At 37.7% G+C, this 27,648-nt stretch overlaps 1 protein-coding gene across 2 annotated transcripts in view; it reads right to left on the reverse strand.

Moving 5' to 3' along the window:
- Positions 1–255: 255 nt before the first annotated feature.
- The window catches only part of pear1 (platelet endothelial aggregation receptor 1), a 37,363-nt gene continuing 9,970 nt past the window's right edge, over positions 256–27,648 (reverse strand). Inside the window, exons 2-24 of one of the 2 annotated variants that reach the window (XM_081388416.1) lie at positions 18,714–18,824; positions 16,579–16,680; positions 15,939–16,039; positions 15,750–15,842; positions 11,910–12,034; positions 11,538–11,659; positions 10,705–10,813; positions 10,474–10,610; positions 9,014–9,226; positions 8,498–8,672; positions 8,270–8,390; positions 7,470–7,633; positions 7,022–7,124; positions 6,040–6,186; positions 5,823–5,954; positions 5,289–5,417; positions 4,615–4,740; positions 4,305–4,514; positions 3,416–3,525; positions 2,992–3,118; positions 2,842–2,904; positions 2,551–2,751; positions 256–2,034 (exon numbers count right to left, since the gene is read on the reverse strand). In XM_081388416.1, coding sequence (XP_081244542.1) covers positions 1,892–2,034; positions 2,551–2,751; positions 2,842–2,904; positions 2,992–3,118; positions 3,416–3,525; positions 4,305–4,514; positions 4,615–4,740; positions 5,289–5,417; positions 5,823–5,954; positions 6,040–6,186; positions 7,022–7,124; positions 7,470–7,633; positions 8,270–8,390; positions 8,498–8,672; positions 9,014–9,226; positions 10,474–10,610; positions 10,705–10,813; positions 11,538–11,659; positions 11,910–12,034; positions 15,750–15,842; positions 15,939–16,039; positions 16,579–16,680; positions 18,714–18,820 — 3,060 coding nt within the window. In that variant the 5' untranslated portion in view covers positions 18,821–18,824 and the 3' untranslated portion in view covers positions 256–1,891. The remainder of the gene's footprint in view (positions 2,035–2,550; positions 2,752–2,841; positions 2,905–2,991; positions 3,119–3,415; positions 3,526–4,304; positions 4,515–4,614; positions 4,741–5,288; positions 5,418–5,822; positions 5,955–6,039; positions 6,187–7,021; positions 7,125–7,469; positions 7,634–8,269; positions 8,391–8,497; positions 8,673–9,013; positions 9,227–10,473; positions 10,611–10,704; positions 10,814–11,537; positions 11,660–11,909; positions 12,035–15,749; positions 15,843–15,938; positions 16,040–16,578; positions 16,681–18,713; positions 18,825–27,648) is intronic. The other variant, XM_081388415.1, reaches the window with a different exon arrangement.

Consider the following 27,648-nt stretch of genomic DNA (forward strand, 5'->3'; position numbering starts at 1 on the left):
ATTCAATTGGACTGGTAGCGCTCTCAGAGTAGGGTGTGTTCATACTTAATTTACATGCTTTGTTCAGAGACTCCACCTCTATGTAATCCCTCCCCTCTTTGAGAAGTATAATTACACTGAATACTGTATTAGATTTAGATTGTTGGACAAACCGCAGCCACGCTTAATAAAGAAGAACTTCTATTTGAACGTGCTCCCAACGTCTCCTGGTCTTGCTTTGAAGAAGGAAAAAGTTCCCAACAATAAGTACCAACTAATTTTCCATCAGTTTATTTTTGTGAATTGGAATGTGTGCAAAGGATTGTGGGTGAATTAAGGCCATGAAAGATACATCCGATGCATCCTTCAAAACATGCCGAATGATGGACGAAGAAACGAAGCCTGCCTTCCAAGGATCCTTCAAATTGAGATGGCCTTCAGCGACATGACGTGGCAGCCGAGATTTGCAGCCTTCGTAGGATGCAGCCTTCTGTTTGAGAAACATAGGGGTCAGTGTTTGGTGTAAGCCAATCAGTACTGTGATTGACATGACCAATAAAAAAATCATAAGAATTTGCTGCAGGGCAGGGTTTCCGCTGAACTGGATTCGGTTGCATAAACCTAAGACTAGTCTTACAAGATAGACATAGCCTACACATTTTTTCTTTAAGACTGTTCATAGCTTTTTTAAATCAGTTACATAAAAACGTAGATTAGCCTAATTTGATTCCGAAAACTAAGCCTGACTGCCCCTGACTAGCAAGTGGGTCATACAATGGCTAGGCTATTTATGCAACCGGCCCCTAGGGGGATCACGCGAGAACAGTCACTTCTCTCGGGAGTTTCACAACGATCAGCTTCATGACGTGCTGAGTCTGCTGAATACCCTTTGACAGTTGGTCGGAAGTGATGGTTTAGTGTTTGAAATTTTTGAAATATTAGTGTTTTCTCCCTCACACCGCTATCGTTTAGCTTCAGAAGATATATTCATCAACTGGGGGTCGTATGGATTACCGTCGTATCAATTTTGCGTGGTTTTTGAAGCGTCAACTTTGAAGAACCTATATGCACAGACTCGATTATTTTGTGTTCCACAGAAGAAAGAAAGTTATAAACGTACATCTGGGACAGCACGAGGGTGAGTAAATGAGAGAATTTGCAGTTTTTGGTTGAGATTTCAGATAGGTCTAAATTACATGACAAGTTGTGCATGGAAACTTTGATTTTATTTACACTATTTACAGTTCTTGTGGTTGAATTCAACTGAGCAAATGTTCCTAACACTGTATATTACAAACTTGTGTAAAGCTTGTGCTGTAGCTGTTCAAAATTATATTGTCATTTACATCCTGATTTCCAGATTAGATAAGACACATGAATAGCATTTAAAACAGATATTGATATTGAGCATTTAATGTCCAGATATTTACTAGAAAGTCTTTATGTGCACATCTTTTTATATGAGCATATATGTGTAGTTCTTTTGCTGTTTTTTTTTCACATAAGACGGGCACAAATCTTTATATAGGCTAGAAGTTCTACGAGTCACCATATGGCATCCAGCTAGTTGTCAAAATCTCTTTCTAATGGTGTCTATTTGTATGCCAGTAGTTTAGCCACTGGAAATATTGTCAGATGGAAAAAAGAGTGAAACAGTCTTTGGCAACATTGTTTTTCTACAGGCTTGAATGGGTTAAATGGGTTCAGAATGTTCTCCATGAACATTCAGTGGTTGTTAGTGTTGTCCAGTGGATGGCACTGTTGCACAGTTTTGGTCACATCCATCCATCCATTCATCTGTGGTGGGCAGTTTTTGTATTTCATTAGCCAGCTTGTAAAGCAGATATTAAGCTGAATCTGTCTTTGGCAGTGATTTTAGAGAAACAAAGTCTTCAAGTTATTTTCAAAGCGATCAACGAGGCAGTCTCCGTGGCGATGGGGAGGGTGGTCTTCGCACTGGTGGCAGATCATAATGCCCGGGAATGTGGCTGTTGATGGGCAGATCATAATGATTCTGAGGTTCCTGTTCCACAACGTTGCCAAGGGAACAATGTTCTGTAATGCAGTGAACAAACACATTTCACACCAGATGTGATACATGACACATCAAGAAAAAAAAGCCACGTTCTCGTGTACCCATATGGCAAAATATGCAAAGATTTCGAAACAATATTGTTAATATATATTTAAAAAAATATTTGCATATAATTTGAGACATTTTAGTTACCTGTATTTCCTCACATATTTTGACTATCTGCTATAAATTTTCAATTTAGACAGTCCAATTTATATTTTAAAAATACATTTTGCATTTAGCCAGTCAAAATATATTTTAAGACTGGAAATGTATTTTCTTGCCCCTTAAAGTACATTTTGGTAAAATTTAAACAAAATATATCTTCAATTTGAAAAATAAATGTCCCAGCTGTGCTGTCTACAGCATATATTGGAATATCAAATTGGAATAAATTCACTTTATTCCAATTTGAAATAATTTTTTTTTTTTTCCTGTATGGGTATTGTCAACACTCTCAAATCCTTCAGATCAGATGAACAGATAAAAATTAATACCTCTGCATGACAGAGTGGAGGGAGCCATGACGGGTGGACTGATTTCAGTGTAGGATCTTTCACGAGACACTGCAGACTTCATCTCCATGTAGCTGCTCTCTGGAGGACATGGTGGCAGGCCGGGCAGATCTTTGATGGTGGCATACGGGTTCTCACTGTTTAGAGAGCTGCTGCTCACTGCCACACAGGAATCTTTCAGCTCTGCAACCACAACAAGGTGTTAGACACAATTAGCCTAAACAAGATTAATATGATTACAATGCAGAAGAAGTATATCTGAGTGAATTTTACCTTTGTTGTAGTGCTTCCCAAGTGTAGCACTATAGCTGTAACTTCGATCAATCCCAAAAGCCCCTGCAAACACAATAAGAGTAAGACCACATCATATTTACTCAGACAACTGCACAACACAAAACAAGCTTGTTTCCCAGTATCCATTACCTGGATCTTTATGTGGCTCCTGGTGTTTCCAGCCTGGAGGAAGAGTAGCATTAGTCTCAGCCGCAAACAGACCTCTCCTCTCCCTCTCCATGTTCTTCAGACTGCAGAACAGCTGGTTGTTGGTGTTCTGTCAAAGCATGAAACACAAATGAAGGTCATTCCTGTTATATGTGCAAAAAAAATTCTTGCGGAAATGGGCTTCCATGAATTCTGTTTAAAAACTCTTTAAAAATATATACCAGTTCTGGTTCATTCATCAAACTGCAAATCAAGCGGACTGCATTTTGAGATACAGCGTTGTACATTTTACGCTTATGTATTATTTTAGCAGACTTACAAATAAAAAAGAAAACAGGCAATTTGTCACAGAGCCAGCAATATTCACAGTATAGATAGTATATTCAGAACATGGCCATAGTATTACCTTGATGGCTCTGTCCTGATTGTTGGGCAGGTGTGGCAGTGGAGGTCTGTTCTGAGACAGTGTGTGGTAACTCGGGTTTGAGTAATAGTGATGGTAGCTGTGCGGAACATCTACAAGAAAAATGCAAACCTCACATAAAATATCATGTAGCCTAATATTTGAATATGCTGTTTCTAACCTGTAACATATAAACCATTTTTAATCTGATGTAGGCCTAAATGAAAACAAGGCTGCGAGGAAGAAAATAGAATAGGAAGAGCTTCACTCTTTTAAAGAATCCATGTCAGTTAGCAAATATTGGCTTATTGCTTAGGCTGACAAACAAATGGCTATTGTCAAAAAGGCGACAAGCACCTCAACACATATATGCACTTCCATTTTTCCACTTTCTATTTTTTTCTGGAAATAAATTAATACTTTTATTCAGCAAGGATGCATTAAATTGATCAAAAGTAACAGTAAGATTTGTATTTCAAATAATGCTGTTCTTTTTACTAAAAAGTTTAACGGTTGTCAAAAATACTGATAAGCACAACTGTTTTCAACATTGATAAGTTTCTTGAGCAGCAAATCAGCATAAGGATGATTTCTGAAGGATCATGTGACACTGAAGACTGGAGTAATGGCTTCTGATCAGGGGCAGCTTTGCCATGCAGGAATATATATATTGTTAAATATATTAAAAACACTTTTTTTTTAACTACCATTTTGATTAAATGCAGCCTTGGTGAGCATGACAGACTTCTTTCAAAAACATTTAAAAAAATCCAAACTTTTCAACGGTAGTGTATAAATATATTAGTTATTCAGTATAACAATTCCTTGTAGCCCTGGTGTCAAATTAAATTTGATGGCACTACTGAAAGTATCAGAAACTCCTGTGGCTCACCTGGCACAGTGTACTCTGAACTGACTGTGCGGGTTGAGGAGAAAGACACAACGGGTGTGTTGCTCTGTTTGTCCTGCTGTCTGCGCCGATATAATAGCAGAACAGCCAACAGGAGCACAACCAGAATCACCAGCACCACAATGCCTGCGATCGCACCCCACGAGTCCCTTTCCACTGGAGAAACAGGCACCATCATACTCAGCTCCTTCTCTGAAAAACACACAACCGTTCCCATTGACAATGTCAACATAACCAAAACAAATAAATGTGTGTTACTAAACACAAATGGTTTCTAGGCTGCTTTTAATACCTGGTTTGCAGTCCTCGCCTGGTCCAGGTACACATATACAGTCTCCAGTGTAAGGATCGCAGGAATGGTTTGGGGGACACGAGCAGGTCTGAGCACAGTTAGTGCCGAACTTTCCAGTCTGACACACTACAAAGACAAACATTTGGCAAATGTTTGATGAAATTGTAGAGTGTGAGAGACATATAGAGCCTTGTCCAGGAATAAAATTTTATTTTAAGATGAGAATCACAAAATGAGTTATTTCTTCCGAAAGCACATCCAGGAAATCTGGCAAATAGTCGTTTCGAGGAGAATCGACTCTAATATTCCACTTTAGCGTAATCATTGTAATATGCTGCACAAAGTTATTTTCTTATTGAGTATTTTTGTTTTGTTTCCAGCAAAAAATATCTAAACATTCTTAAATCAAGATATATTTACTTGAGGTGCAAAAAAGTTGTATTTTCTGACAACAGTTTTAAACATAAGTAAGGGTTATGCTTAAAACAAGAAAAAATACTGCCAATGGGGTAAGAACAATCAACCTAATTCAAAGAGAAATCAGAGAAAAGGTTTCCTTAATTTTGATGAACTTTTAGAACATTTTTTAGTTATTTTGCATCAGATCTGGACATCAAAAATCCAGTGAAATCAAATAGTTTCTCATAGAGAAGGTCTGTTGTCCAGAAACTCACATAAAGAGCAGTCCGGTCCAGTCCATCCAGTGGGACAGAGGCACAAACCATCCTGGTGGTGACATGTTGCGTTGTTGGTGCACCTGCACACATTGCTACAATGGCTTCCATACCGACCAATGGGGCAGGCTAGAAATAAGACAAAAACAGAAATGAAAATGATGCATACAAACCTTAAATAAGAGGATTGTACTGAAGACAGTCTGCTGCTATCGGAGATATAGCAGGTTTAAAGAGATAGCTCACTCACAAATGAAAATTCAGATTTACTCACCCTCATGTCATTTCAAACATTTATGCTGTTATTTTATTAATATTATTTTATTTATTTTTGGTGAATAATGACTTACATGGCCAAAAAACTATAACCATAAAAGTTGTCAGTTTTTGGAGCTTGACAGATAAATTGTATGAAAAATTATTGCGTTACAATTTAAGTCCATTTTTTTTGTTAGAAATTACATAGGGTTGTTGAGCAAATAAAGACAAAATTTCGATTTTTACATGACATCCCTTTGAGTGTGCATCTCTAACCTTGATCACACAGTTGTCCGATATATCCAGGCAGACACAGACAATCGCCTGTAATGTGATGGCAGGACAAGGCATGTACACATGTTGGGCATTGACGACTGCACCTCTCTCCGAATAGACCGGCACTACACACTACAGAGAAAAGAAGAGAGCACTCTTTAAACCAGCTCTAATGTGACCTGAGCTCTCAGAGACTCAAGGATGACTGTGTGCTTACTGTGTTGACACTGAGCTCCCCAGAATCCGGGTTTGCACAGGCAGATTCCGGTATGCGCCTGACAGGTGGCGCTGTTGAGGCAGGAGCAGGTCAGGTTGCACTGAAGGCCCCACGTTCCCTCTGGACACTGCTGTGTACAGCGCAGACCTGCAGAAAAATAACAAACTCTTTTGTGCTGTTTAAGGTGTAATGCGCTATTTTAAATAGCTTGGAAAAAAGTTTCATCAGTTTCACACTTGATCCTAATTTTCTGAGAACTGATTATATACACAAGACTGATAACATACTTCAACCATTTTATGTTTGGGGTCTCAGATATATTTTTTATGAATCTCTGACAAGTGTAGAGATTTGTGGAAATTTTATGTATGCATGCAAACTTGATTGACACACCAGATTTGCTGATAAATACAAAGCCCTTCACGACATGCAGATATATATACTGTATTATGGCCACGAATTAAGTTGGCCTATTCATTCTCTCGTTTTAGTTAAATCGTGGCCAAGAATGAAGAGTTTCTTCACATAACTTAATTTGTTCTTTCGTTTTAGTAAATCATAGCCACATTGAACTCGTCCCTCGTTTAAGCTAAATTAAAAAAGGGAACAAATTATTATACCGTGAGCATGATTTACTGAAAACAAGGGAACTAATTAAATAGTGCTGATGTATTAGTAAGTCATGGAAACAAAATGTTAATTCTTGGCCACGATATACATTTTTCCCTGCATGTCATGCGGGGCTCCGTAGATATTGAATAGCACATACTGCACACAATACTCCATTCAATAATACAATGCGCTTGGCTTGTCCTTCCATTTCCAGAGTGACGGATTATCGATTGTGGTTGTTATTTTCTGCTTGACATGTTATTTGATCAACCAAAAGCTGCTATGGATTTAAACCTTTATCACTGCTTACTGTATACTGTTTTGTGTACTATTTTTTAGGCCGTAATTATAAATGTGGATGAAGCCCCACCTGTCCAACCAGGTAAACACAGACACTGGCCAGTAACACTCTCACATCCTTCATCATGCAGACAGTCACATTGGTGACGACAGCCTGGGCCGAACATCCCGCTCTGTTCAAAGCAGAATGGAAATAATGATTCAGAACGATCAAGTAACTCTGACTCTGCCCAGTGAGATTACTCTGCTCTAACAAAATTACTACTTTAATTTAAATGATGGCCATGCAACATATATTCATAAGAGTATTATCCATCCGGTTAATAACTTGTGCTGATGGTGTAAAAATGACTGCAGCTGATTTAGGAGACAGATATGCTGAACCGACAACAACACAGATGTCAAATTCAGTTCACGGGAGGAAAAAGTGTGACAAGCTGAATTGCCTGCATCTTCTGAACTGGTTATTGTAAATGACATAAATGTGCACTGTATGCTACAGCAGATATTTGAGTTACCGGACAGGTCTCGTCACAGGACGCTCCTCTCCAGCCTGCGGTGCACCTGCAAGAACCATCGGCAGGGTGGCAGGATGCTCCATTTGCACACTGGCAGGTGAAGTTGCAGCCGGGACCCCATGTGCCCTCTGAACATGCGATGGAACAGTCATGTCCTCTCCACCCTTAACACACACAATTAGGATGACATTTTTCTCACTTCTCCCATCAGACAGTCAATATTACTTAAGAGGAGAGGCTACAGAAGGAAAAAAATATTTTTAATGTTTTTTATTGTAATATATTTTAAAATGTAATTCAAATGTAATTGATGGCAAAGCTGAATTTTCATCAGCCATTACTCCAAGCTTCAGTGTCACATGATCCTTCAGAAATCATTCTAATACACTGATTTGATACTCAAGAAACATTTCTTATTATTATCAAAGCTGAATATTTTTGTGGAAACTAAGATTTTTTTTTATTTTTTTTTTTGGATAAAAAAGTAAAAAGTTCAAAACCATTTAGTTCAAAGAATCTTTTTGTAACATTTATAAATGTTTTTCACTTTTGATCAGTTTAATGTTTTTTTTTTTTTTTGCAGAGTGAAAGTATTAATTTCTGAAGTGCATATATAACCATAAATAATATGATAAAGATCAAGAGGGCATTTGAAAACAGTATTTCTCAGCATTGTTCCCTTCATTTTGTCTGTTCATTAATTACCAACTCTCTAATGCTCTAAATTCATTGACCAAGTGTTTTGTTTACAATTGAATTAGTTAATTCTTTCTTTTAATGTGTAGTGTACCAAAACTCACCTTCCTTACAGAAACATGTTCCATCGATGGGAGAGCAGGCTATAGAGTTTACACAGATACAAGGAGACAAGCAACCCTTCCCATAGAAACCATCCTCACAGAGCTTCTCGCAGTGCAATCCCTACCCACACACACAAATAGGAATATTAAACACCTGAGATGGCATTAGCTACCTGTATTGTGAGTTATTGCATAAGTTTTGTTTGTGACCGTGTCTGTCCCACTCACCGTATATCCGGGCGCACAGTGGCACTGGCCGGTCACCGTGTCACACACCCCTCCATTCACACAGAGGCAGGGCTCCTGGCAACCGTTACCATAGTAACCATTTGCACAGGTTTCATTACAGTACAGCCCCGCCCATCCAGGCTGACAGGTACACTCCCCCTTCAGAGGGTGACAGCTGTAACATCCACGACACAATCAAAACATATGATGACATATGGGAAATTTCCTGAAGCTAGTCATTTTTTGTTAGCAAAACAGCATTTGGTTAATAGAATGATCAGTTTAATTGATAGAAATGATTGGTCAAATAGTGAGTCTTTGTTCTAAGCAGTTTTGTTATTGACAAATTAAACTAAGTATTCAATTTGTTAATTGAAATAAATCTGAAATAAAATAAAAATATAGAAAATAAGAAGCTACTTATTCTAAAATAAAAATTTCTAGTAGTAGTTGTGTTCACACTGGCAAATCAAAGCTAGTGATCGTCAGTAAGAGACATGGAAGCACAAAGCACACCTGAGAGTGTTTTGTGAGTTGCAGAGGCAGCGGTGTTCGCAGTGCATGCCGTAGGCCCCATCGGGACACATCCTGTGATCACAGCGCGGACCCTTAAACCCCGGCTCACACAGACACCCACCGTGGATGTTATAGCAGCGGGCTCCATTAGCACAGTCACACACACCCTTACAGTCCTCGCCGTACGTACCCACTGCACACTCCTCGTTACACCTTCACAGGAGACACTCAGTGAACAAATCACAGAACCATGCTCAAATAACTAGCAGTGGATATCAGACTTTTACAGCTTTTCTAGATTACAAAATTTTTTGAATGACCAAATACAATCAATAATATACACAATCAACTGCATTGTTTATATTATTTATTTGATACTACAATTTTATTGATGATATTTTTATTTTGTATTATATTAATATTAGTTTTGACATTATTTTTTTATGTCAGATCTGGGCCCGAAGAAAAAACTGTGTTCAAGAACACTTAAAGGAATAGTTCACTTAAAAATGAAAATTTTGTAATCATTTACTCAACCTCAAGTTGTTGCAAACCTGTATGAATTTCTTTCTTCTGCTGAACACGAAGATATTTTGAAGAATGTCGGTAACAGTTGATGTGCCCCATTGACTTCCATAGTAGGAAAAAAAATACCATGGAAGTCAATGGGGCACATCAACTGTTTGGTTACCGAAATTCTTCAAAATATCTTCTTTTGTGTTCAGCAGAAGAAAGAAATTCATACAGGTTTGAAACGACTGGAGGGTGAATCAATGATGACAGAATTTTCATTTTTAAGTGAACTATTCCTTTAAGACACTTTTCCACCATCGGGCCGAACAGTTCTAAGAATGATAAGGAGCTGTTCCGGTTATATTTCCACTTGAGCTTAGTTCGGCACAGCACGACTACAAACCGTTCTCTTCCCAGAATTCTCAGCACAGTTGGCTAAATAAGGTGTGTGGCAAGATTCGTGTAGTGATGTCGCAACTCAGGATTGGTTGCTTGTCTTTTGCCTGGCTAGAAGTTTCTCTGGAGCTGGCCAAGCGTGCTATTTGAGTAAAGTTAATGGAAGTTAATAATAAAATGAAAAGAAATATCTGATCATCCTGTACAACGTGGTTTCAATTTACCTCATATCATCTGTAAACTGTTGCCTTACCAAGGCAACGACTGACGCATTTGTATTACATTCCATATTATCAGCCCCACAGGGAAAATTAAACCATATCCGTATCGGCTGAGCTGGATCAGCACAGATTGCAACGGTTAAGCAATGAGAACGGTTTGTCACGACAGTGGAAAAGTGGCTTTACAGTATGGCTTGATACTTAAGGGCCTCAAGAGCCTCAAGGGATCTGTAAACTAGGTATTTTTTAATTTATATAAGCTATAAAAGCTATCACCTGTGCTGGAATAATAAATTTTCTTAGTATAATCTGAGAGTACATTATACAGACCTTTCTCCAGTATAGCCTGCATCACACTGACATTGGCCTTTTTCTGGATCACAGTGACCTCCATTATGGCACAAACATTCTTTAGTACAGTTTGAACCAAAGCGGCCCGGTGGACACCGCTCAGTACACACTGCACCCTGAAACAAAGAGAGAGAGAGAGGAGAGAGGCTGAAAATGCATGACCACCAAAGAATAAAACAAAACAAAACAAAACCAAGACAGATATCTCACCATCCAGCCGGGTGGACACAAACACACCCCTCTCCCCTGGCAGATGCCTCCATTCTGACATGGGCAGCGTACAGGACAGCGGGTCGGCCTTATACACGGCTCCTCGCACCTGAGAGGCAGAGACACCATTCAAAAATGGTTTTAGGATTGTAAAACAGGAAAGAAAGAATTCAGTTGCACACTTTCTTGGCCACCGACCACCAGATGAGAAAATTTGAGACAGATCAGGTCGTAATGCTTCCATTCAAGGAAATACCAAGAAATAATTACGAAATTCATGTTAGTTTTTCAATTCTACTTTTCATTCAAATTGTTATGCTGATCATTCAATTTGTAGAAGTAAACATTAAATAGCACAGGTATACATGGCATTATATTTTGTACCTACTCAAGGGACTATGCGATTTCAGACACATGCAGCCATGCTTTTTTGCGCAAACCTTAGGAAATCACCTTACGTGATTCATTTAAATACTCTCCTCCCACAAATTTGGCGTCTGAAAGGTAAACTCCAACAAATGCATATGCAATAAGGTCAGCTGCAAAAAATAACTATGTCCATGCCTTTTCAGTGCAAATTCTTACACTGGTTTGCGCTGGCGCAAGCTGTTAGTAAATCTGGCTCAGGGAAATCAAATGTACAGTATATGCTCTGATACTGTATGTGCCCACAAACACGCATATAAAGTCTGCAAAATGGTTTAATATGAAAATAATGTAAATAGAAATATGCATAGACTTATGTGAATAAATTTAGCATTTGAAATCCCTCCGTAATATACAGAGAGCAGAAAGAAAGCACATTATTATTCTAAAGTATGTCCTGTACTTACAGAGTTCCAGTAAATCCATCTCTGCACACACACTCTCCAGTGGTTTTATTGCAGAATCCTCCTGTTCCACACTGGCACTGCTGCAGACAGCCCTGACCGAACGACTTTGCTGAACAGGGGTCCTGACAGGAAGAAAATGTTTTTAATTAAAATGATTCGACTTTTAATATAGCCTAATGTATGTTCTAACTTTAGCTTTTTGCATCATATATATCTTCTCTCAAATCACACAGTAAAAATGGAAAATGTGCAGTTGTTACTATTTTCATATTAATATGTTATTCAATAATATATTTGACTTGAATAAAATCAGTTTATTATTTACATGTTACCATCTCAAGATCAATAAAGAGGCTGTTTGTGTGGCCATACCTGGCAGCGTTCACCAGTGTATCCGGCTGGGCACTGACAGGTTCCAGTAAGAACGTTACACTCTCCCCCGTTCTGGCACTCACAGAGTCGCTTGCAGCCTGTACCCCAATGCTGGGCATCACATGCTAAACATAAGCACAAATCTGAGATATCAGCAAACATAATTATACAGTCTGTTCAAATGCATTTACAAGGTTTTCTTGGATTAAGGCGGTTTTCTTATTGTCTTAAGGTGGTCTGACTGTGTTTGGTCATTTGAAGAAATCAGGCTTCCTAAATACTTTCGAGATTCTCTTGAGCATCCCTGGCATTTAGAGCATAACAAATTGATAGTGTGATTGACTGGAGAATTTGTACGGAGCTCAACAAAAGGAATGAGTTTCAAATGGGAAATTTAACAGATGGAGTTTGGCCGAGCCTCAGAGAGAGCTCAGGCCAGCGCTCACACAGGGATTGGATTTCGGTCATGACACAACCTAAACTGATGACATGTACCCTTTACGGGTCAAGAAGAGGAATCCATCACTGGCACACACACAAGCGCACACACACACACGCGCGCACACACACACGCACAAGCTGCATTTATTTATTTCAAACATACAGTAATACTGCTAAATATTATTACAATCTGAAATAACTGTTTTCTATTTTAATATATTTTAAAATAGAATTTATTCCTGTGATGGCAAAGCTGAATTTTCAGCTGCCAATACTTTAATCTTCAGTCAGTGTCACGTGATCCTTCAAAAATCATTCTAAAATCAAGAAACATTTATTATCACATTTATTATCATGGTCAAGAAACATTTATCATTACAGTTGAAAACAGTTGGGCTGCTTTTTTTGTGAAAACCATGATACATTTTTTTTCAGGGTTCTTTGATAAATAGAAAGTTCAAGAACATTAATATTAGAAATAGAAATCATGTAGTCTTTAACTTTTAATCGATTTAATATGTCCTTGCTGAATATATATATATATATACACACAGTATATACTGTATATATAAAATCTTACTGACCTCAGACTTTATACTTTTTTTCTATATTTTTTCTATATTCTGCAGGCTGTTTGAGAAAGGTTTATTCTGTCTTTCCATCTCAAGGCAGAGATTTAGATTCCTGGGGTCTGACTGACACTCTAACAACAGGGGTTGTGAATGATTCCAACACCCCACGTTCACATTTCAGGCTTTAGGAACTGGAGCTCACCAGCTGTCTTAATTCAAACACTGAGCTGACGTCTAACCAGTTCTCAAAGCAAATGCATACCACTTTAAAAAGACAAGAGGAAGCCTCAGAACTAGATTGATTTTCAGCTCAAAGCAGTTTCCTTGACCATGACACTTAATTGAGCTACACTACAAGTCCATTTTTTTTTGTTCCCAAGCTCTAAAGTCCCTCAGGATAAATCGGCATCATCTGAAATGACAAACTTGTGATGGAATATTATAAACAATTAATATGAAGCAGATCATTTTCACTCTCTTTGTCCATGTTTAAACTAGCATTTGTTTGTTGATGTTGCTTTTATTACTTGATCTATGTATTGCTTATTTTGTGTACAGCGCTTTGAGAAGCTGCTTTTGAAGGCGCTTTATAAATTATAGTTTATTATTATTATTATCACATGTTTATAATGTGCGAAGATGAAGACTCAAATAAGAATAGTTTTATCCAGTAGATATGGAATGACTTTTTGAGATGTGGGAAAATTCCTCTCTAGTCCACGAGGGAAAAGTTGTTGTTGGGTTAAAGGTCTTCTCTTGAAGGGCACTTTCCCAGAAGCCTCTACTTAAATAATTAGCGTGAATTTCTTTCTAATGCGAAAATGATGAACATTATGAATATTCCACTCTTGTAGCATGCATTTTGCCTTTTAGTGTATCTACTAAAGGTTACTTATGTATATTATTAATTATCTCTTTTGCATGATTTTAAACAGCCAAGAAGTCATATAGCAGTTTGATAGAGTTTAGCCTTTGGTCTCTCAGGACAGAGTGAAAGAAATGTGTATTTAAAACCTCAAACCTCTCTAATTTCCCACAAAGCTCCCAACACACAGGCATTCAGGAAGTGTCAAGCCTCCTCTTGCCAGTGCGAGCTAATAATGGGGTTTCACAGTCCAACCAAACAAAGAGCAGGACAAAATTAGAGAGAAAGGTCTTCTGCCTCGAGTCTTAAGTTTCCATTTCATTTATGTAAACTCCACTCAGCAGCCTATACGACATTGTACTCCACTGAAACCACAGTTTTTCAAATCAAATCAGGATTACAGACTAAGATACTACAACACCCAATGGCATCACTGACGTATACAAGGACGGTCATGTACTTCACAGTCAGTGCGACACTACAAAATTACTTAAAAAATTACTTTGGAGAAATGTGCCAAATCAGAAGAGAAAAACTGTAGATGCACTACAAAATTTAGCTGTGCAAACTCTTATTTTATTTTCATTTTGATGATGCACAAACATACTAAAAGAAAATAAAGGAGTAGAGTTAAGAAGAGAACAGATGCAGAGAGAGGAGAGGAGAGGGGAAAAAAACAAGAGGAAAAAGAAAAAGGAGGAAATGGGGCCCAATAAAAATATGCACAGCAACACTAACATATGACAACACGTTTAAAAACGAAGCCAGAACACTCACTAGTGAAAAGTCTCTCCTTATTAAACCCTGTGCATGACCATGTGTAATACAGAAAGAAGGAAAAAGAGTGTCCCTTCGAGTCGGTGTCTCGACATTGCGATCCCTTTCGAGTCGGCCTCTCAACATTACGCTATCACGCGCCGGTGAAATAAACCGGCCAATGACGCGTGAGCGCACAAGCTTGGGGCGGAGCCTTTCGCTATATAGCTCGAAGCTCACAGTCATTGAGTCAGAATCTTCTCCTTCCAGAACCAAGCATCAAATGACTTCTTGCCGTTGAGGACGCCTTTAAGAGAACAACACTCTCAACCCGTTCCCTTCTGCAATCCGGCAAGAGGATGTTGATTAAAGAGAGTAGCGCATGCGAAGGACTGATCAAATATATATATATATATATGCTGTTGCTTATCCCCGCTTCACTATAATCTGGATGGCGCTTATTTGTCTTGATATATTTTCCCCTAGGTGCTCTAGTGGATGTGCATGTTCAACAGGCTCGACTCATTTGAGTTTGGCTCATATACTTCTCTTGTTATGATTGGTTATAATGCAGCAGGATTGTATGCGATCCCCATAGCGTGGTAGCGCAATGTATTGGTAGCGCGAGAGACTGACTTGAAAGGGAACATATCCGGTTACTCGTGTAACCTTGGTTCCCTGAGAGGAGGGAACGAGACATTGCGCACGCTGCTGTGTTATAAATCTCAGAGTCTCCGTAGCACAACTGTTCGTTCAGTCGGAGATTCTGACTCAATGATGGTGAGCTCCGAGCTATATAGTGGAAGGCTCCGCCCCTAACTTGTGCGCTTGCACGTCATTGGCTGGTTTATTTTACCAGTACACTGCAATCAGGCTTCAGTATTTGTGAAAGGAAGGGGATAACCCTCCTCCCTCTTCTCAGGGGACCAAGGTTACGTGAGTAACCAGATAAGTTTTCAGTATTGGATGAATTATACGTCTATTTATAATCCAGATTGCTCTTCCTCTGTTCACCATCTTGGATAAAAACATTTTTTAACATAGCTTGTTGCAAAGCATTAAAGGAGTGTTGCCTTAGAATTGAGCATAAACAAAGTTGCCTATTTTTTTAAACCACTTTCACACTGAGAATGCCTTTAAATGCTGCACTTTTTGGTTGTTTTTGTGTGTCAGAAATGAGATGAGAAAGTGTGACGCATAACTCACAGCTGGAACAGTCGTCTCCACGCCAGCCGCTCTCACACTGGCAACGATCAGGTGCTACACAGCGGCCATGGACACACTCCTTAGTGCAACGTGCTACACACACATAGAGCAGGAGGGGAAAAATAAACAGAGAGATGAAAAATACAAAAACAAACCGTTCAAAAGGTAAAACGTCAATTTAATACTCACGAACACATTTATTTCTGCTCTCATAGAAGCCACGACAGCACTGATACCTCCTACGATAGTCCATTTTCACCACCTGCCTATAAAGTGTTTTATAGGTGATCCTGGAGAGTGAATAAGAGAAACAGTTTAATAACCACTGGAAAATTTACAGGCTAAATGCAAGACCACACAATATTCTTTATTTCATTATCACAGATCAGCTGTAGTTGGAATATAAAGTCCCACAGTAAGACTTCTTATTCAGTAGTTGTCTTGGATCAAATTTTGGCATCTTTTATACCTAAACGTACAATATTTAGAAATGTATTAAACATTCAGTGCCCTTCCCATTCGCCTTAGTTCAGATTAAACTTAAAAAGGCCTTTGGGAACCGCCGTAAGACCGGCAGGGAAAGTGAGTTCCATGCCAGCATTATAATAAAGGGAGCATGCGTGCACGCCAGCATCACAATTACTTGGATTCGAAGCAATTTTAAGCCTCCACTGCCAAACCAAACAATCCCTCCAATGACCTAAGCTGAAGACCGAAAACCTCTGCAGCTCAGTAGGATGAAAGAATTCATGCTGCGTTTAGTCTAAGTCAGTCCAGTGTAACTGTGAGTAAATGCTTGAGTGCATGTGTGTTTGTCAATGTATGTCACCTGTGCCGGGTGCATTTGTTAGCGGTCCAGGGGTCAGAGCAGGTCTCTTCATTCACTTGGTCGAAAGGCTGAGCATATGATTCCTTCACTGAAGTGGTGAAGCTACAAAGGAACAAAGATTTTGTCATGCTTACCAGTCACTTGTCATTTTGCATCATTCACTTCAATGTACAACTGCAGGAACTGTCACTGTAGTAGAGTGTCTTGCCCAAGGGGATTATAGAGCTGTTCAGTTTGTAGTGATAAAACCAAGAAGAGAATTAGCTTCTTTTCGAGCGATGGGATCCCTCAGGAATTTATAATGCATTTTTAGAATGACAGTTTTGGATTTATGAGTAAAAAAAGGTCTGTGGTTGGGATAAGGCTCTCACATTTTGTCCCTACACCATAAATGGATCTATCGGTAACACTTTAGTTTAGGGTCCAATTCTCACTATTAACTAGTTGCTTATTAGCTTATTATTACTAGGATATTGGCTGTTTATTAGTACTTATAAAGCACATATTAATGCCTTATTCTGCTAACCATATTCTACATCCCTCAATCCTAAACAATAAATAAACTTAACAAAAACCTTACTAACTAATATAAGCAGTAATTCTGAGCTTATTGAGGCCATGTAGTTAGATAGTCATAGTTAATAGTTAGTTAATAGTGAGAACTGGACCATAATCTAAAGTGTGACCAGTCTTTCTTAAAAATGCTGACTTTCTGACTTGAATGTTTAAGTTTTAAGTTTGGTTCAGTTTTTTTCACATTAAAAATTATTTAGAAAATTCCCATTCATCCATTCTCCAAACAGCTTGTCCGACTGTATGTAGGGGCGCAGGCATTTTTAAATGATTGACATTTTTATTTGATTTAATTTTTAATTTTTTAAAAGTTGCTAAGTCCTTAAAGTCCTTATATTTTGACGGAATACGGAATAAAAAAATGCGAAAGATAATTGCAACTGTTTTTCTCACAATTGCGAATTTAAATTGTGAATTGCAAGTCAGAATTGTGAGCTAAAAAGTCGCAATTAGTCGCAAATTTATTTATTTTGTTCAGTGTCGGAAACAAGCTTCCAAATGATATAGCCTACTTAAAGCGAAAACAAAGAATGAACTGGTGTGACATCATTTCAAACAAAATCGGGCCAAAACAAAGTTTAGTTGAAGTTAATTTTAGGAGTTTGAAACAGCTTGCCAAATTAAATTTCGGGAAAAGTTTACTCTGGCTGGTAAACACCTTCGAACTTCCATTGTTCCATGGCGATTACGCAACAGGTATGTGTGCCTTCTTTGAAATGGAAATCATCTTCTGTTCACGTCGAAGTCAGACGTCCGTGAACACAGTGGAGAGCCGCTTTATCGTACAAAATGAAGTTGTAATTCTAATTGAAAGAGACACTGACCTTTACGGACTACATGTAAGTTTATGCGCTTGACGTATTGGAAAAACCACTAGGCATCAGTATAAAGCCACAGTCAAAATTCCCGCACCGCAATGAACAGGATATTATGTAATGCTCTTATGTTTTTTATAAATAATAAATAATAATGCATTCGAAATATGAAGATATACCATACTCGACTTTCCCGCAACTTCCTCCCATGTCTCCGCCATTTGCATGCGTATAAATGGAAGGAAGTGAAGGAGCAAGCCTAGTGCGATCACTAAGTTTCTACTTTCTACTTTCTTGAACTTGTGATGTCCAAAGATGTCTAACCACCTTAAAATCTTTCCAAATAATATTATTGTAGTAGAAATTATTACCAATAAAGGGTGAGTGGTGACATCTATTTAAATAAACTAAAAGGTCACAGAAATACAATAGAACAAGACATTGGCAGACTAATATTCTTACACTTACTGTATTGAAGACATTCTCATAACTCTTAAAGTATTGTCTGATGCAGTTTTGCTACATGGGTAACTTCATCCCATTTTAACAATATTTAGATGATTTAGTTTGTGTTTAACTAAGGAAACAAGGCATATATTGACTGGGAACTGGATTTTTGCAGTGTTGTTGTTGTTTGACTTGCAAAAAATTATTTACAACAGCATTTTTGTTTTGCCAGCATGCAGTGGAGCAGATCGGCTGTATTGGCACTGACTTTCTGAGCTCTATATTGGACATGATGCTTACCTTTCCCATAAGCTGCAGACATTTGGATCCCGGGGGTCCAAAGACAATGACAGTTCACACACACAGCCCAAGACAAACAGGACCACACAGATCTCCGCCATCTTCATCCTGCTGTAAGGAGAAAAACAGTCAACTGCCTTATAATACATTACAACTCTGCCCCTCAGAACTGTTGATATTACACTGCAAGGCCAGTGCAAAACTCTCCTTCCATTTCAAGACATATTGAAGCCATCTGGTTTTATTTATGAGGATGCTTTAGGCACGCTGTAGGAAAGGGACAGACAAGTCTCCCATGGTGAAGATTTCAGAGACTAACACCAGCTTTATGAGCATATGCTCTCTCACACACACACAGAACACACATACAGTCTTCGTTATACTATTCTCAGTATACGGTGTGTGTGTGTGTCTATATATATATATATATATATATATATATATATATATATATATATAGTTCTAAATTAAAGATTTTTGAATATCATGAGATTTATATTATTATTTTTAACAGAAAGTAAATATTTCCCAGATAATGTTTTTAATCACAAATGAAATGTAAATTAAAATATATGGCTGCCTTTATATTTTAGGAGAGGGGTTTCTTCCAAGGGGACCATCATATTTGGGGGTCCATGGCATCAATTTCTAGTAGACCTTATGAGTGGAGGGAACTCTTTAAAATTATATTGAATCATAAATCAGCACTGTCAATTTTGGTTTGAGAACAAATAAAAAGTTAAATAAAACGAAAAAGTCAAATGAAGTGGCAGTTCATCCTTACACAACTCCTACATAAAACTAGACACAAACAGAAAGAAAGAGACCAGAACATTCTGGGTAGATGACAAGTTTTCATTAAAGAGCTATAGGATTTTATAGGTTCCCTTACTGGGGTGGAGTATATTATCCCTATTCTTTCTGTTTTTTCACTCTTTTTTCCCTTTAAGGGCTTCGTTAGAAAAAGAGTTTGAGGCCACATTAGGATTCCTGTGAGCTGAGAAACTAGGAGCGTGTTTAATGAGCAGTGCACTGCGACAGAGCGTCTGTGACAAACAAGTGGTTTAAATCTACTCTGAACCTGAGGCTGCGTTAATTACATTTACTTCTAAGTAAACAACAGTTTTATGCAGGACCAGATGAATGTTTTGGAAAATGAATACTTGTCTCCAGCAGGGTATTTGGCTTGTGTAAGGATGCTGACTGTTCAAATGCTACATCAATACAAAATCCACCACATAAGCTCATGACACAAGCAACGTTAATATAAAAATATTCTTCTTAGCTCAGAAAGCAGGTGTTACATCTCCATAGGAAGTGGATGAATTGGAAACAAAGATGAAGTTCTCAAGGTGAACGCATACCTTGACGCAAACCATGCTGATGACCTGGGTCTGTGGTGGAGTATCGAGTTTGATGTGTCAATTAAACCTGAGGTTCTGTGGGGTGCGAACTGGATCGACTCCATTCCTAGAGCTTCTGAACAAATGTTTTTTTTGGGGTGCGGACTGATGGGCCAGTGAACCCAAGGAGTCCTAGAGCTCCTCCTGTCCCATTTTAGAATAAACACCACAGACACAGTGTAAGAATAAAACTATATGCAAAATAAGATACACCGGTGTTTTGCCAGATGAGATGTTTATTCTATGTATCATCTTTTTATACTTTAATTCATTTTACTCTAATTCATTTTATAACTGTATCATTTATCTCTTTTAAAAAAAGAGAAAAAAACATTTTTTTTCTTTAAAAAAGCACCTTTTATAACTGTTTTAATTTTCTTTGCTTTTATTTTGTGATTATTTTTATTCCTTTCTATATGTAAAGCACTTTGAATTGCCATAGTGTATAAAATGTGCTATATAAATAAACTTGCCTTGCCTTGGTCTTACTCCCAGAATAAGTTTCCTTTGATTCAACATTACAATTAAACTTCATCACAGTAAACAATAAACCAATAAACATTTGTATGTTAATGTTTAGAATACTACCACACGGTTCCTGACATAAAAAATGACTCTCGATTCAGTAATGAAGTCAGTTGTGACCTCATTATTGTTTTTTAATGATTCACTGACTGATTCAAGCCACTAACTTATGTGTGTTTTGTCAATCTTTTTTTTGAGTGATTCATTAAAAAGAACTGGTTCATAAGAGTCATTTGTGCACAAATTGGACTTTGCGAATTGTGTTGTGTTCGTTCGTTGCTGTTTGCAGGAAAACAAGTTTTACCGATTGTCACCAATGCCAAGTAGATTTTACTTGGCATTGGTACATTCGTGAATGTTTATTTTTTTGTTGCATTGGCCATTTGAGTGGCAGCATGGAGCCCTGATGACCCATAAGACTAAAACCCATAAGTTTGATCGTTCTTGCTAAACTGTTGCAGGGCTGCAGAACTTTAAAAGGTGCAGTATTAAACCATGAGCTGATTTTAATGAGCCGAACAGATGCTGTGCCCATACTCGACTGCTTTCATGTGGACAAATTATGGGGAGGACGCATACACGACACAAACAGAAAAGGCGAGAGAGAGAGGGATTTCTTTCATCAACATTTTGTTTGCATCTGACACCGAGGATTGGTGCCGCATTAAAAATGAGTACCATACGGCAGGATATTTTTAGGGGACACGCTCACTATTGGAGCTCACAAATGACAAACGCTCCACATCTGAGTAGTAGCATGAGTGAGAGGGTGCTCTGAAGGCCCAAATCAAAGATGTTCTGTCATTTAAAAGCCCCACAACGAGCTCGGCGAAGATAAGAGCATAATGGAAAATGAAAGAAAGCACATAGTCATCTGCCTCTGGCTGGGTAAAACACGCCGTCCTCGTGTTTGGGAAGAGTACTTAAGTGAATATGAAAGCAAATTATTCACACAGATATGAGCTTTTCATGCAGCTGGATATTGTAATTGCATGGTTTGATTCTGTACAACAATAATTTAAAACCTATTCAATTGGGAAAGCTTTATGTGTGTTCACGACAATTGGGAAAACTTTGTGTGAGTTCACGCCAGTGTTTAGGCTACTAACTAAAAACTAGTGAAAAATGACTTGAAAAATTGTTATTTTTTAATGAGTTAGTCAAAAAGATTCACAAAACAGCCTTGAATCGATAAGATTAATAGATAATTAATGGTTTGGCATAATAATTAATGGTTTATTCACTCAGTTAGTGAATTATACAGATTTCACAACTGACTACCTCCTTTGGAACCACGGGAACTTTCTGGATCTATATTTTAGGTTTGTCAGAATAACATCAGTCTATTTCTAATTTTGTGAATAGCATACCTATTACAATTTCTACTTAATTTATATAATGTTTTTTTTTTTACTTAATTTTCTTAAGTAAACTTAAAGGGATAGTTCACTTTGAAATTAAATTTTGGTATGTTTTAGCTTACCTCAAGGGCATCCAAGATGTAGGTGTCTTTTTTTCCGCAGTAGTTTCAATTTTGATATTTTTAGGTCAAACTGTTCTTGTCTGTCAGTCGTATAATGCAGGTCTATGGTCACTGTCTCAAAGAGTCCAAGTGATCTGAGGGCGCGGGCGCATCCTGGTGTGTGACGTGTACGCAGACTGGTGCATAGATATATACACTAGCTGTTGCCTTGTCTATGGCAGTTCATTGGATCGAATGTCTTTAAGGCGACATCTAGTGTATATATCTATGCACCAGTCTGCGTACACGTCACACACCAGGATGCGCGCGCGCCCTCAGATCACTTGGACGTGGCTGTGTATAAGAGGTAAAAACGATATAAATACTGTTCGTTTTCTCACACAAACTGCTCGTTTCGTGTCTTAGGCCATTAATGTGTAATTACGATGGGGAATTGTTTAATTTGGACGATGGGGAATTGTTTTAATTTGGACTCTGTGCATGCTCTTTGAGACAGTGACCATAGACCTGCATTATACGACTGACAGACAAGAACGGTTTGACGTAAAAATATCAAAATTGAAACTACTGCGGAAAAAAAGACACCTACATCTTGGATACCCTTGAGGTAAGCTAAAACATACCAAAATTTAATTTCAAAGTGAACTATCCATTTAAGTTTTTTGTCCACACAGACAAATATTCTTACAAAACAAAGTGTATTTATGTGCTACAAATAGGCTATAGTATCAAATTAGAACAAATACAAGAACAACATTTTGTATAAAACATCCTTCAATATAGCACATAGCAGTGCTTGTTGTAAAAAAACAAAAAACAAAAAAAACCTATGCATTCACTGAACTGAAGCACTTCTGAACAAACAACCATCTTTATTGAGGGATTCTGTTATTTCTCAACTAAAAAGTAAAGGCATATGTTTAATTTTAGGAGCTTACGGCTCTATTATTTTTTTTATTTAATTTTTTGTCTGGAGCCCTGCTTTGGCGGTAGTGTTGCATCTCATGTTGTTTTTTAAACATCTCACCATGTGCATTGTGGTTTTAAGACACTGTGTCAAGTTAAAAATAGTCCTTTGCTCTCTATTTAGCATATTATGTAATCAGCCCCCTGAAACGTGGCCGATTGAGGTCAGATGAACCGTAAACCTTTTTTTCAAACTACATTTGGAACACAAAGAAATGTAAAAAAAAAATACAAAAAAACGAAAACAAACATGCAGCACAGTTTTTCATAAGTCTATTTCATCTCTGATTGAAGAGAATTAAAGTTGGATTTACAACTGGCACATAGGGATATCATACACACAGGACACATGGCATTGATCAAATTTCCTTCTTTCCTTTCCTGACCCTCTCCACAACCGCTTGGGGCCGCATGCTTATTTAAGGAGAAAATATTAGTCATTATTTGGAACGGAGGGACACAGGAAAAGAAAAAGAAAAAGAAAAGAAAAATGAGCCATCAAATAAAGACAGCCAGAAAGAGAGGGAAACAAAAAAGGAGAGAGAGAGAGAAAGAGACAGAAAGGTTGCATAATAGCTCTGGACCCTATGGACCCACATGCATAAATAGTCTTTCATATAACAACTCATAATAATCATTCCAGTTCTCCTCCAGTTCCACAGACCACTGACAAATGTAGCAAAGAGCAGATATCCTGGCAGGATCCAACGAACACGTGCTCATTGAAGCAAAGAAACACATATACTGATTGCCAAACCTGCAATGAAGAATATTGGGGAAAGACTGGAAAATTAGAAAAATAAGCTCTTAAACATTCAACATGTCTTTCTAAATCGACTGTTGTAGAAGTCCACTTCAATAAAGAATGAGATTTGTGTATTTTTGTTAAAATAACACATAAAACTCTTTGCCCCTCCAGAGAGCATCCAAAGCTGACATCAGGACTTGGAAGAATTAGGACTGAACACAAATTCATGACCATTCGCATCGGAAAATGAGCGAACTACAGCTGGAAAGCCGGTGTATTCAGCCCTTCTGTTTTAAGAAATATAGTGGTGGGAACACAGTAACCAGATCTTCGGCCAATGGTGCTTATCTCTGAGTGAGGTCATGCGTCTGCTCCTCAAATTGTCTGTTTGCTGTGGCAGTTCATATGAAATTGCAATTTTTAGATTTCAAAAACACAAAAGAGAACAGTTTACCCTCTGTGCTTGATTGGTTAATTGCAGCATTGAGTAGTCAACTACTTTTTGTATGATAATGATACTTCTTCATTGTCCATGGCAAAATACTTTTTTATCATTTTAATTTTAATTTTTAAAGTTATTTAATAAAGAATAATGCATGCTACGGGTTACGTTTACTGGTATACAGTATATTATTACTTGACAGTCTCTTCACTTTCCCAATCAAAGTTAGAATATAGCTCATTACAATTCCACAATACCATCTTTTGACTCGATAAGGATAATTATTTGGTAAATAGCTAGAATATACTGTAGCTAACTAGTCCGCATAATAGTAAATTGGATTGCAGATATATAATTAATACTGTAATGTTGTGGCTAGGCCAGTTGTTGCTATTTTTCAAAACTGAGGCTTTAAGCTAATCACCAAGTAAAAAATAAAATAGTCAAACCAATATTTTTTTGGTAATAAATAATAAATAGAATAATGTACAGTCAGTCTGTCATTAAAAACAAAGCCCGATTCACCTTGAGTTTATTTTGCATAATACCATGATCTGTCTGAATACTCAATTCTGATTGGCTGGAAGGTGCGCCTTAACATCATATAGTGCAGATGTATTTCCAGTCAGTTTAATCACTGTTATAAATTAATGTGTTACAAATCACAATCACATGCACACACATGGACAATTATGCATAAGAAACATTCAGGGGCACATAAACATGTTAAAATAAGATTGCTTCTCCACCAATAAGCTTAAATTTGAAGTAAACCAACTGTATGTTACATTAAATAACTGTATTTTATTGCATAATCCTAAATCTAACGACCTGTAAATAAAATAAATGTTGAAAATAAACTATTATTCTAATCAGTTTTGTGCTGCAAGCATCAACTTAAACTTGTCCATGCTGGCAAGTGACCATATAGGCAGGATAATCAACTTTAATACACACCTAACTTCGCGTCAGGTGGTTCTTTGCCTCTATGAGTGCATTACAATTGGTAGCTGTGAATTATCCCTTACATAATCACCAGACTGTACATTATTGTTTGAGCTAAACATTGCATTAATCTTCAAAGCCAGAAAGAGACAGAGCTCATGACTACAGTAACCACTCAAACCAAAGTCAAACTCAGTTTCATCCACATTCAACCTCAGCAAAAACAACCTCATCAGAACATCTCAACAAACTGAGAGTGAGTGAGTGAAGGATTATAAGACTATTATAATGATGCTGCCACTGACCCAGCTCCTGTTCTGGCAAAACGCTTGTATGTTATTTGCCACACTGTTGTTTACCTTGCCAGAAACAGACAGAGAGATGAGGTCAAGGAATAATGCAGAGCTGACTGTCATTTGACCAAAACCCCAGTCCTGGCTCAGACACACTAACTCCAGTTAAACTGGTAAATCTCAGTTACGGTAAACTGGCATAAAAGCCCCATAATATAAAACATCTGGGCCTGAATTTCAAAACACTCTCTCAACCTCCACACCACAGTGTGTTTAGCTGGCTGTGGTCTGATGGGTTCAGTGTAGCACCACATAGTGTGTGTCTTTAAGTGTGGGGGTGGGGGTGGGGGTAGTGAACCCCCTCATCAATAAACCAGAGGTTAGTGAGTCAGTGTAATACTGTACCCCACCCGTTTTTCCATGTTTAATGCTTCAGCAATCTCAAAGACTGTGTAGATGTGTATTTCTACGGTAAAGGCTTGGGTTTGGCAAACCCACTGTCTTTTTTGTATTGTTGATTCATACTGTAAAATAATTGTCTATGTCTCTACTAGAAAAATAATTAGCATGCCAAACGCTTCATGATTTTTGCTGGCTGGTTTTATGCAGCTTGGTGCAATTTTGTTTACGTACATTACCTACCTCATAAAAAACATTGCAGCCACAAAGAAGCAGAGAGGTTTGGTGGGATTGTGGGAAGGCGTCATATAGGGGCTGGGTCTGAACCGCCAGAATATCCACTTACGAGCCATACAAGCCATAATTACACTGGAAAAATACATCAACTGGCAGCTAGAGGCTGTTCTGATGCATCTCAAGTCACAATGGATAAGTTTCAGTTGGAATGTGACTTTATGGTGACATTATTCACCATAACCTACAGGCCAGTTGAGTTAAACTATTCAATTTGAATTCATAGGTCATTGTTATTATGACATCCTTTATTTTTATTTTTAATATAAGTGTATAACTCATAGAATTACATTCAAATGTATCTCTTTGCCTGGGATTCTGTTATTGTATTTGTCTGTTTACAAATTCTCAAAGTACATATGTACATTGAATATTTTACGTACTATTTTACATTATTGATGTCCTTGAATTTTTTTGTTTTTTAAATGTTACAATTTAGCAGTAAATACCCCCCAACATCTAGTAAGGGAACAACAGAATAATCTCCACATATGATGTATAGCAATAGCTGGAATGTTGAACTCTGACCTTTGAGGCCTTATTAGAAGCTGTTCAATTTTCACATACACTCATTTCTATCCAAGCTTTATCTCTATGCTTTAAACTGTCTGTTTTACATTGCTGTTAGGTTATGATATACTGTAAAAAAATAAAATAAAATCTGCAAACAGCAACACGTTTCTGTTTTTACATTTAACAGAAAGACAAAACACAGAACTTTGAGAGGAATGGCCGTTCACAGCACAGATGGATTTGTAATACTGTTCTTTACAGTATGAGTAACAGAGGTCTCAAACCCAAACACTCTTAGCAGATGAAGTGACATGTTGGCTGCAGTCTGCCAACCCTTAAGCTAAAACACCCCTATACCCAGCTCTCACATGCTGTTGCACAAGTAATTGTGATGGAAACCATATAAACACTCCTGGAAAGAACTGCATGAGAAAGAAAACCATGCCTCCTAAAATAACCATCAAGTCTCTTTGTAAGACTAGAATTCTAAGTTGGGTATATTTGTGTATTTCTATTTCAAATGTAATGAATAAATGAATGTCGGTCAATCAATCAAAAATATAATTTATTTAATGATTTGTAAATAAATTATACTTGTACAATGCTTTTATGGTGTTTTTATGTTCTTTTAGAAAGCTCCAGTCCCACTGTAATTGGAAAAGCGCAAATTTCCTCCTTTAGTGCTTCACAGAAGAAAGTCAATGAGTAAATGAGCATCCGTTCAGTTAATTCTCTGCTTCAGATCTAGCTGTTGGATTTAGTGAGACTGACAGTGTCTGCACTCGTTGGGTTTGGCTATGGAATAGAAGCTTATGTCATGCTCTACTCTGTGGCTGGTCTGTAGCTTCTCTAAAAAGAGAAAAACAGGATATGTGGGGGCCCTTCCTTCTTTATCGCTCTCTCTCTTAACACTTGCCATCTCTT

This window comes from Scardinius erythrophthalmus (assembly GCF_964197995.2).
Source record: "Scardinius erythrophthalmus genome assembly, chromosome: 16".
NCBI classification, from domain to species: domain Eukaryota; kingdom Metazoa; phylum Chordata; class Actinopteri; order Cypriniformes; family Leuciscidae; genus Scardinius; species Scardinius erythrophthalmus.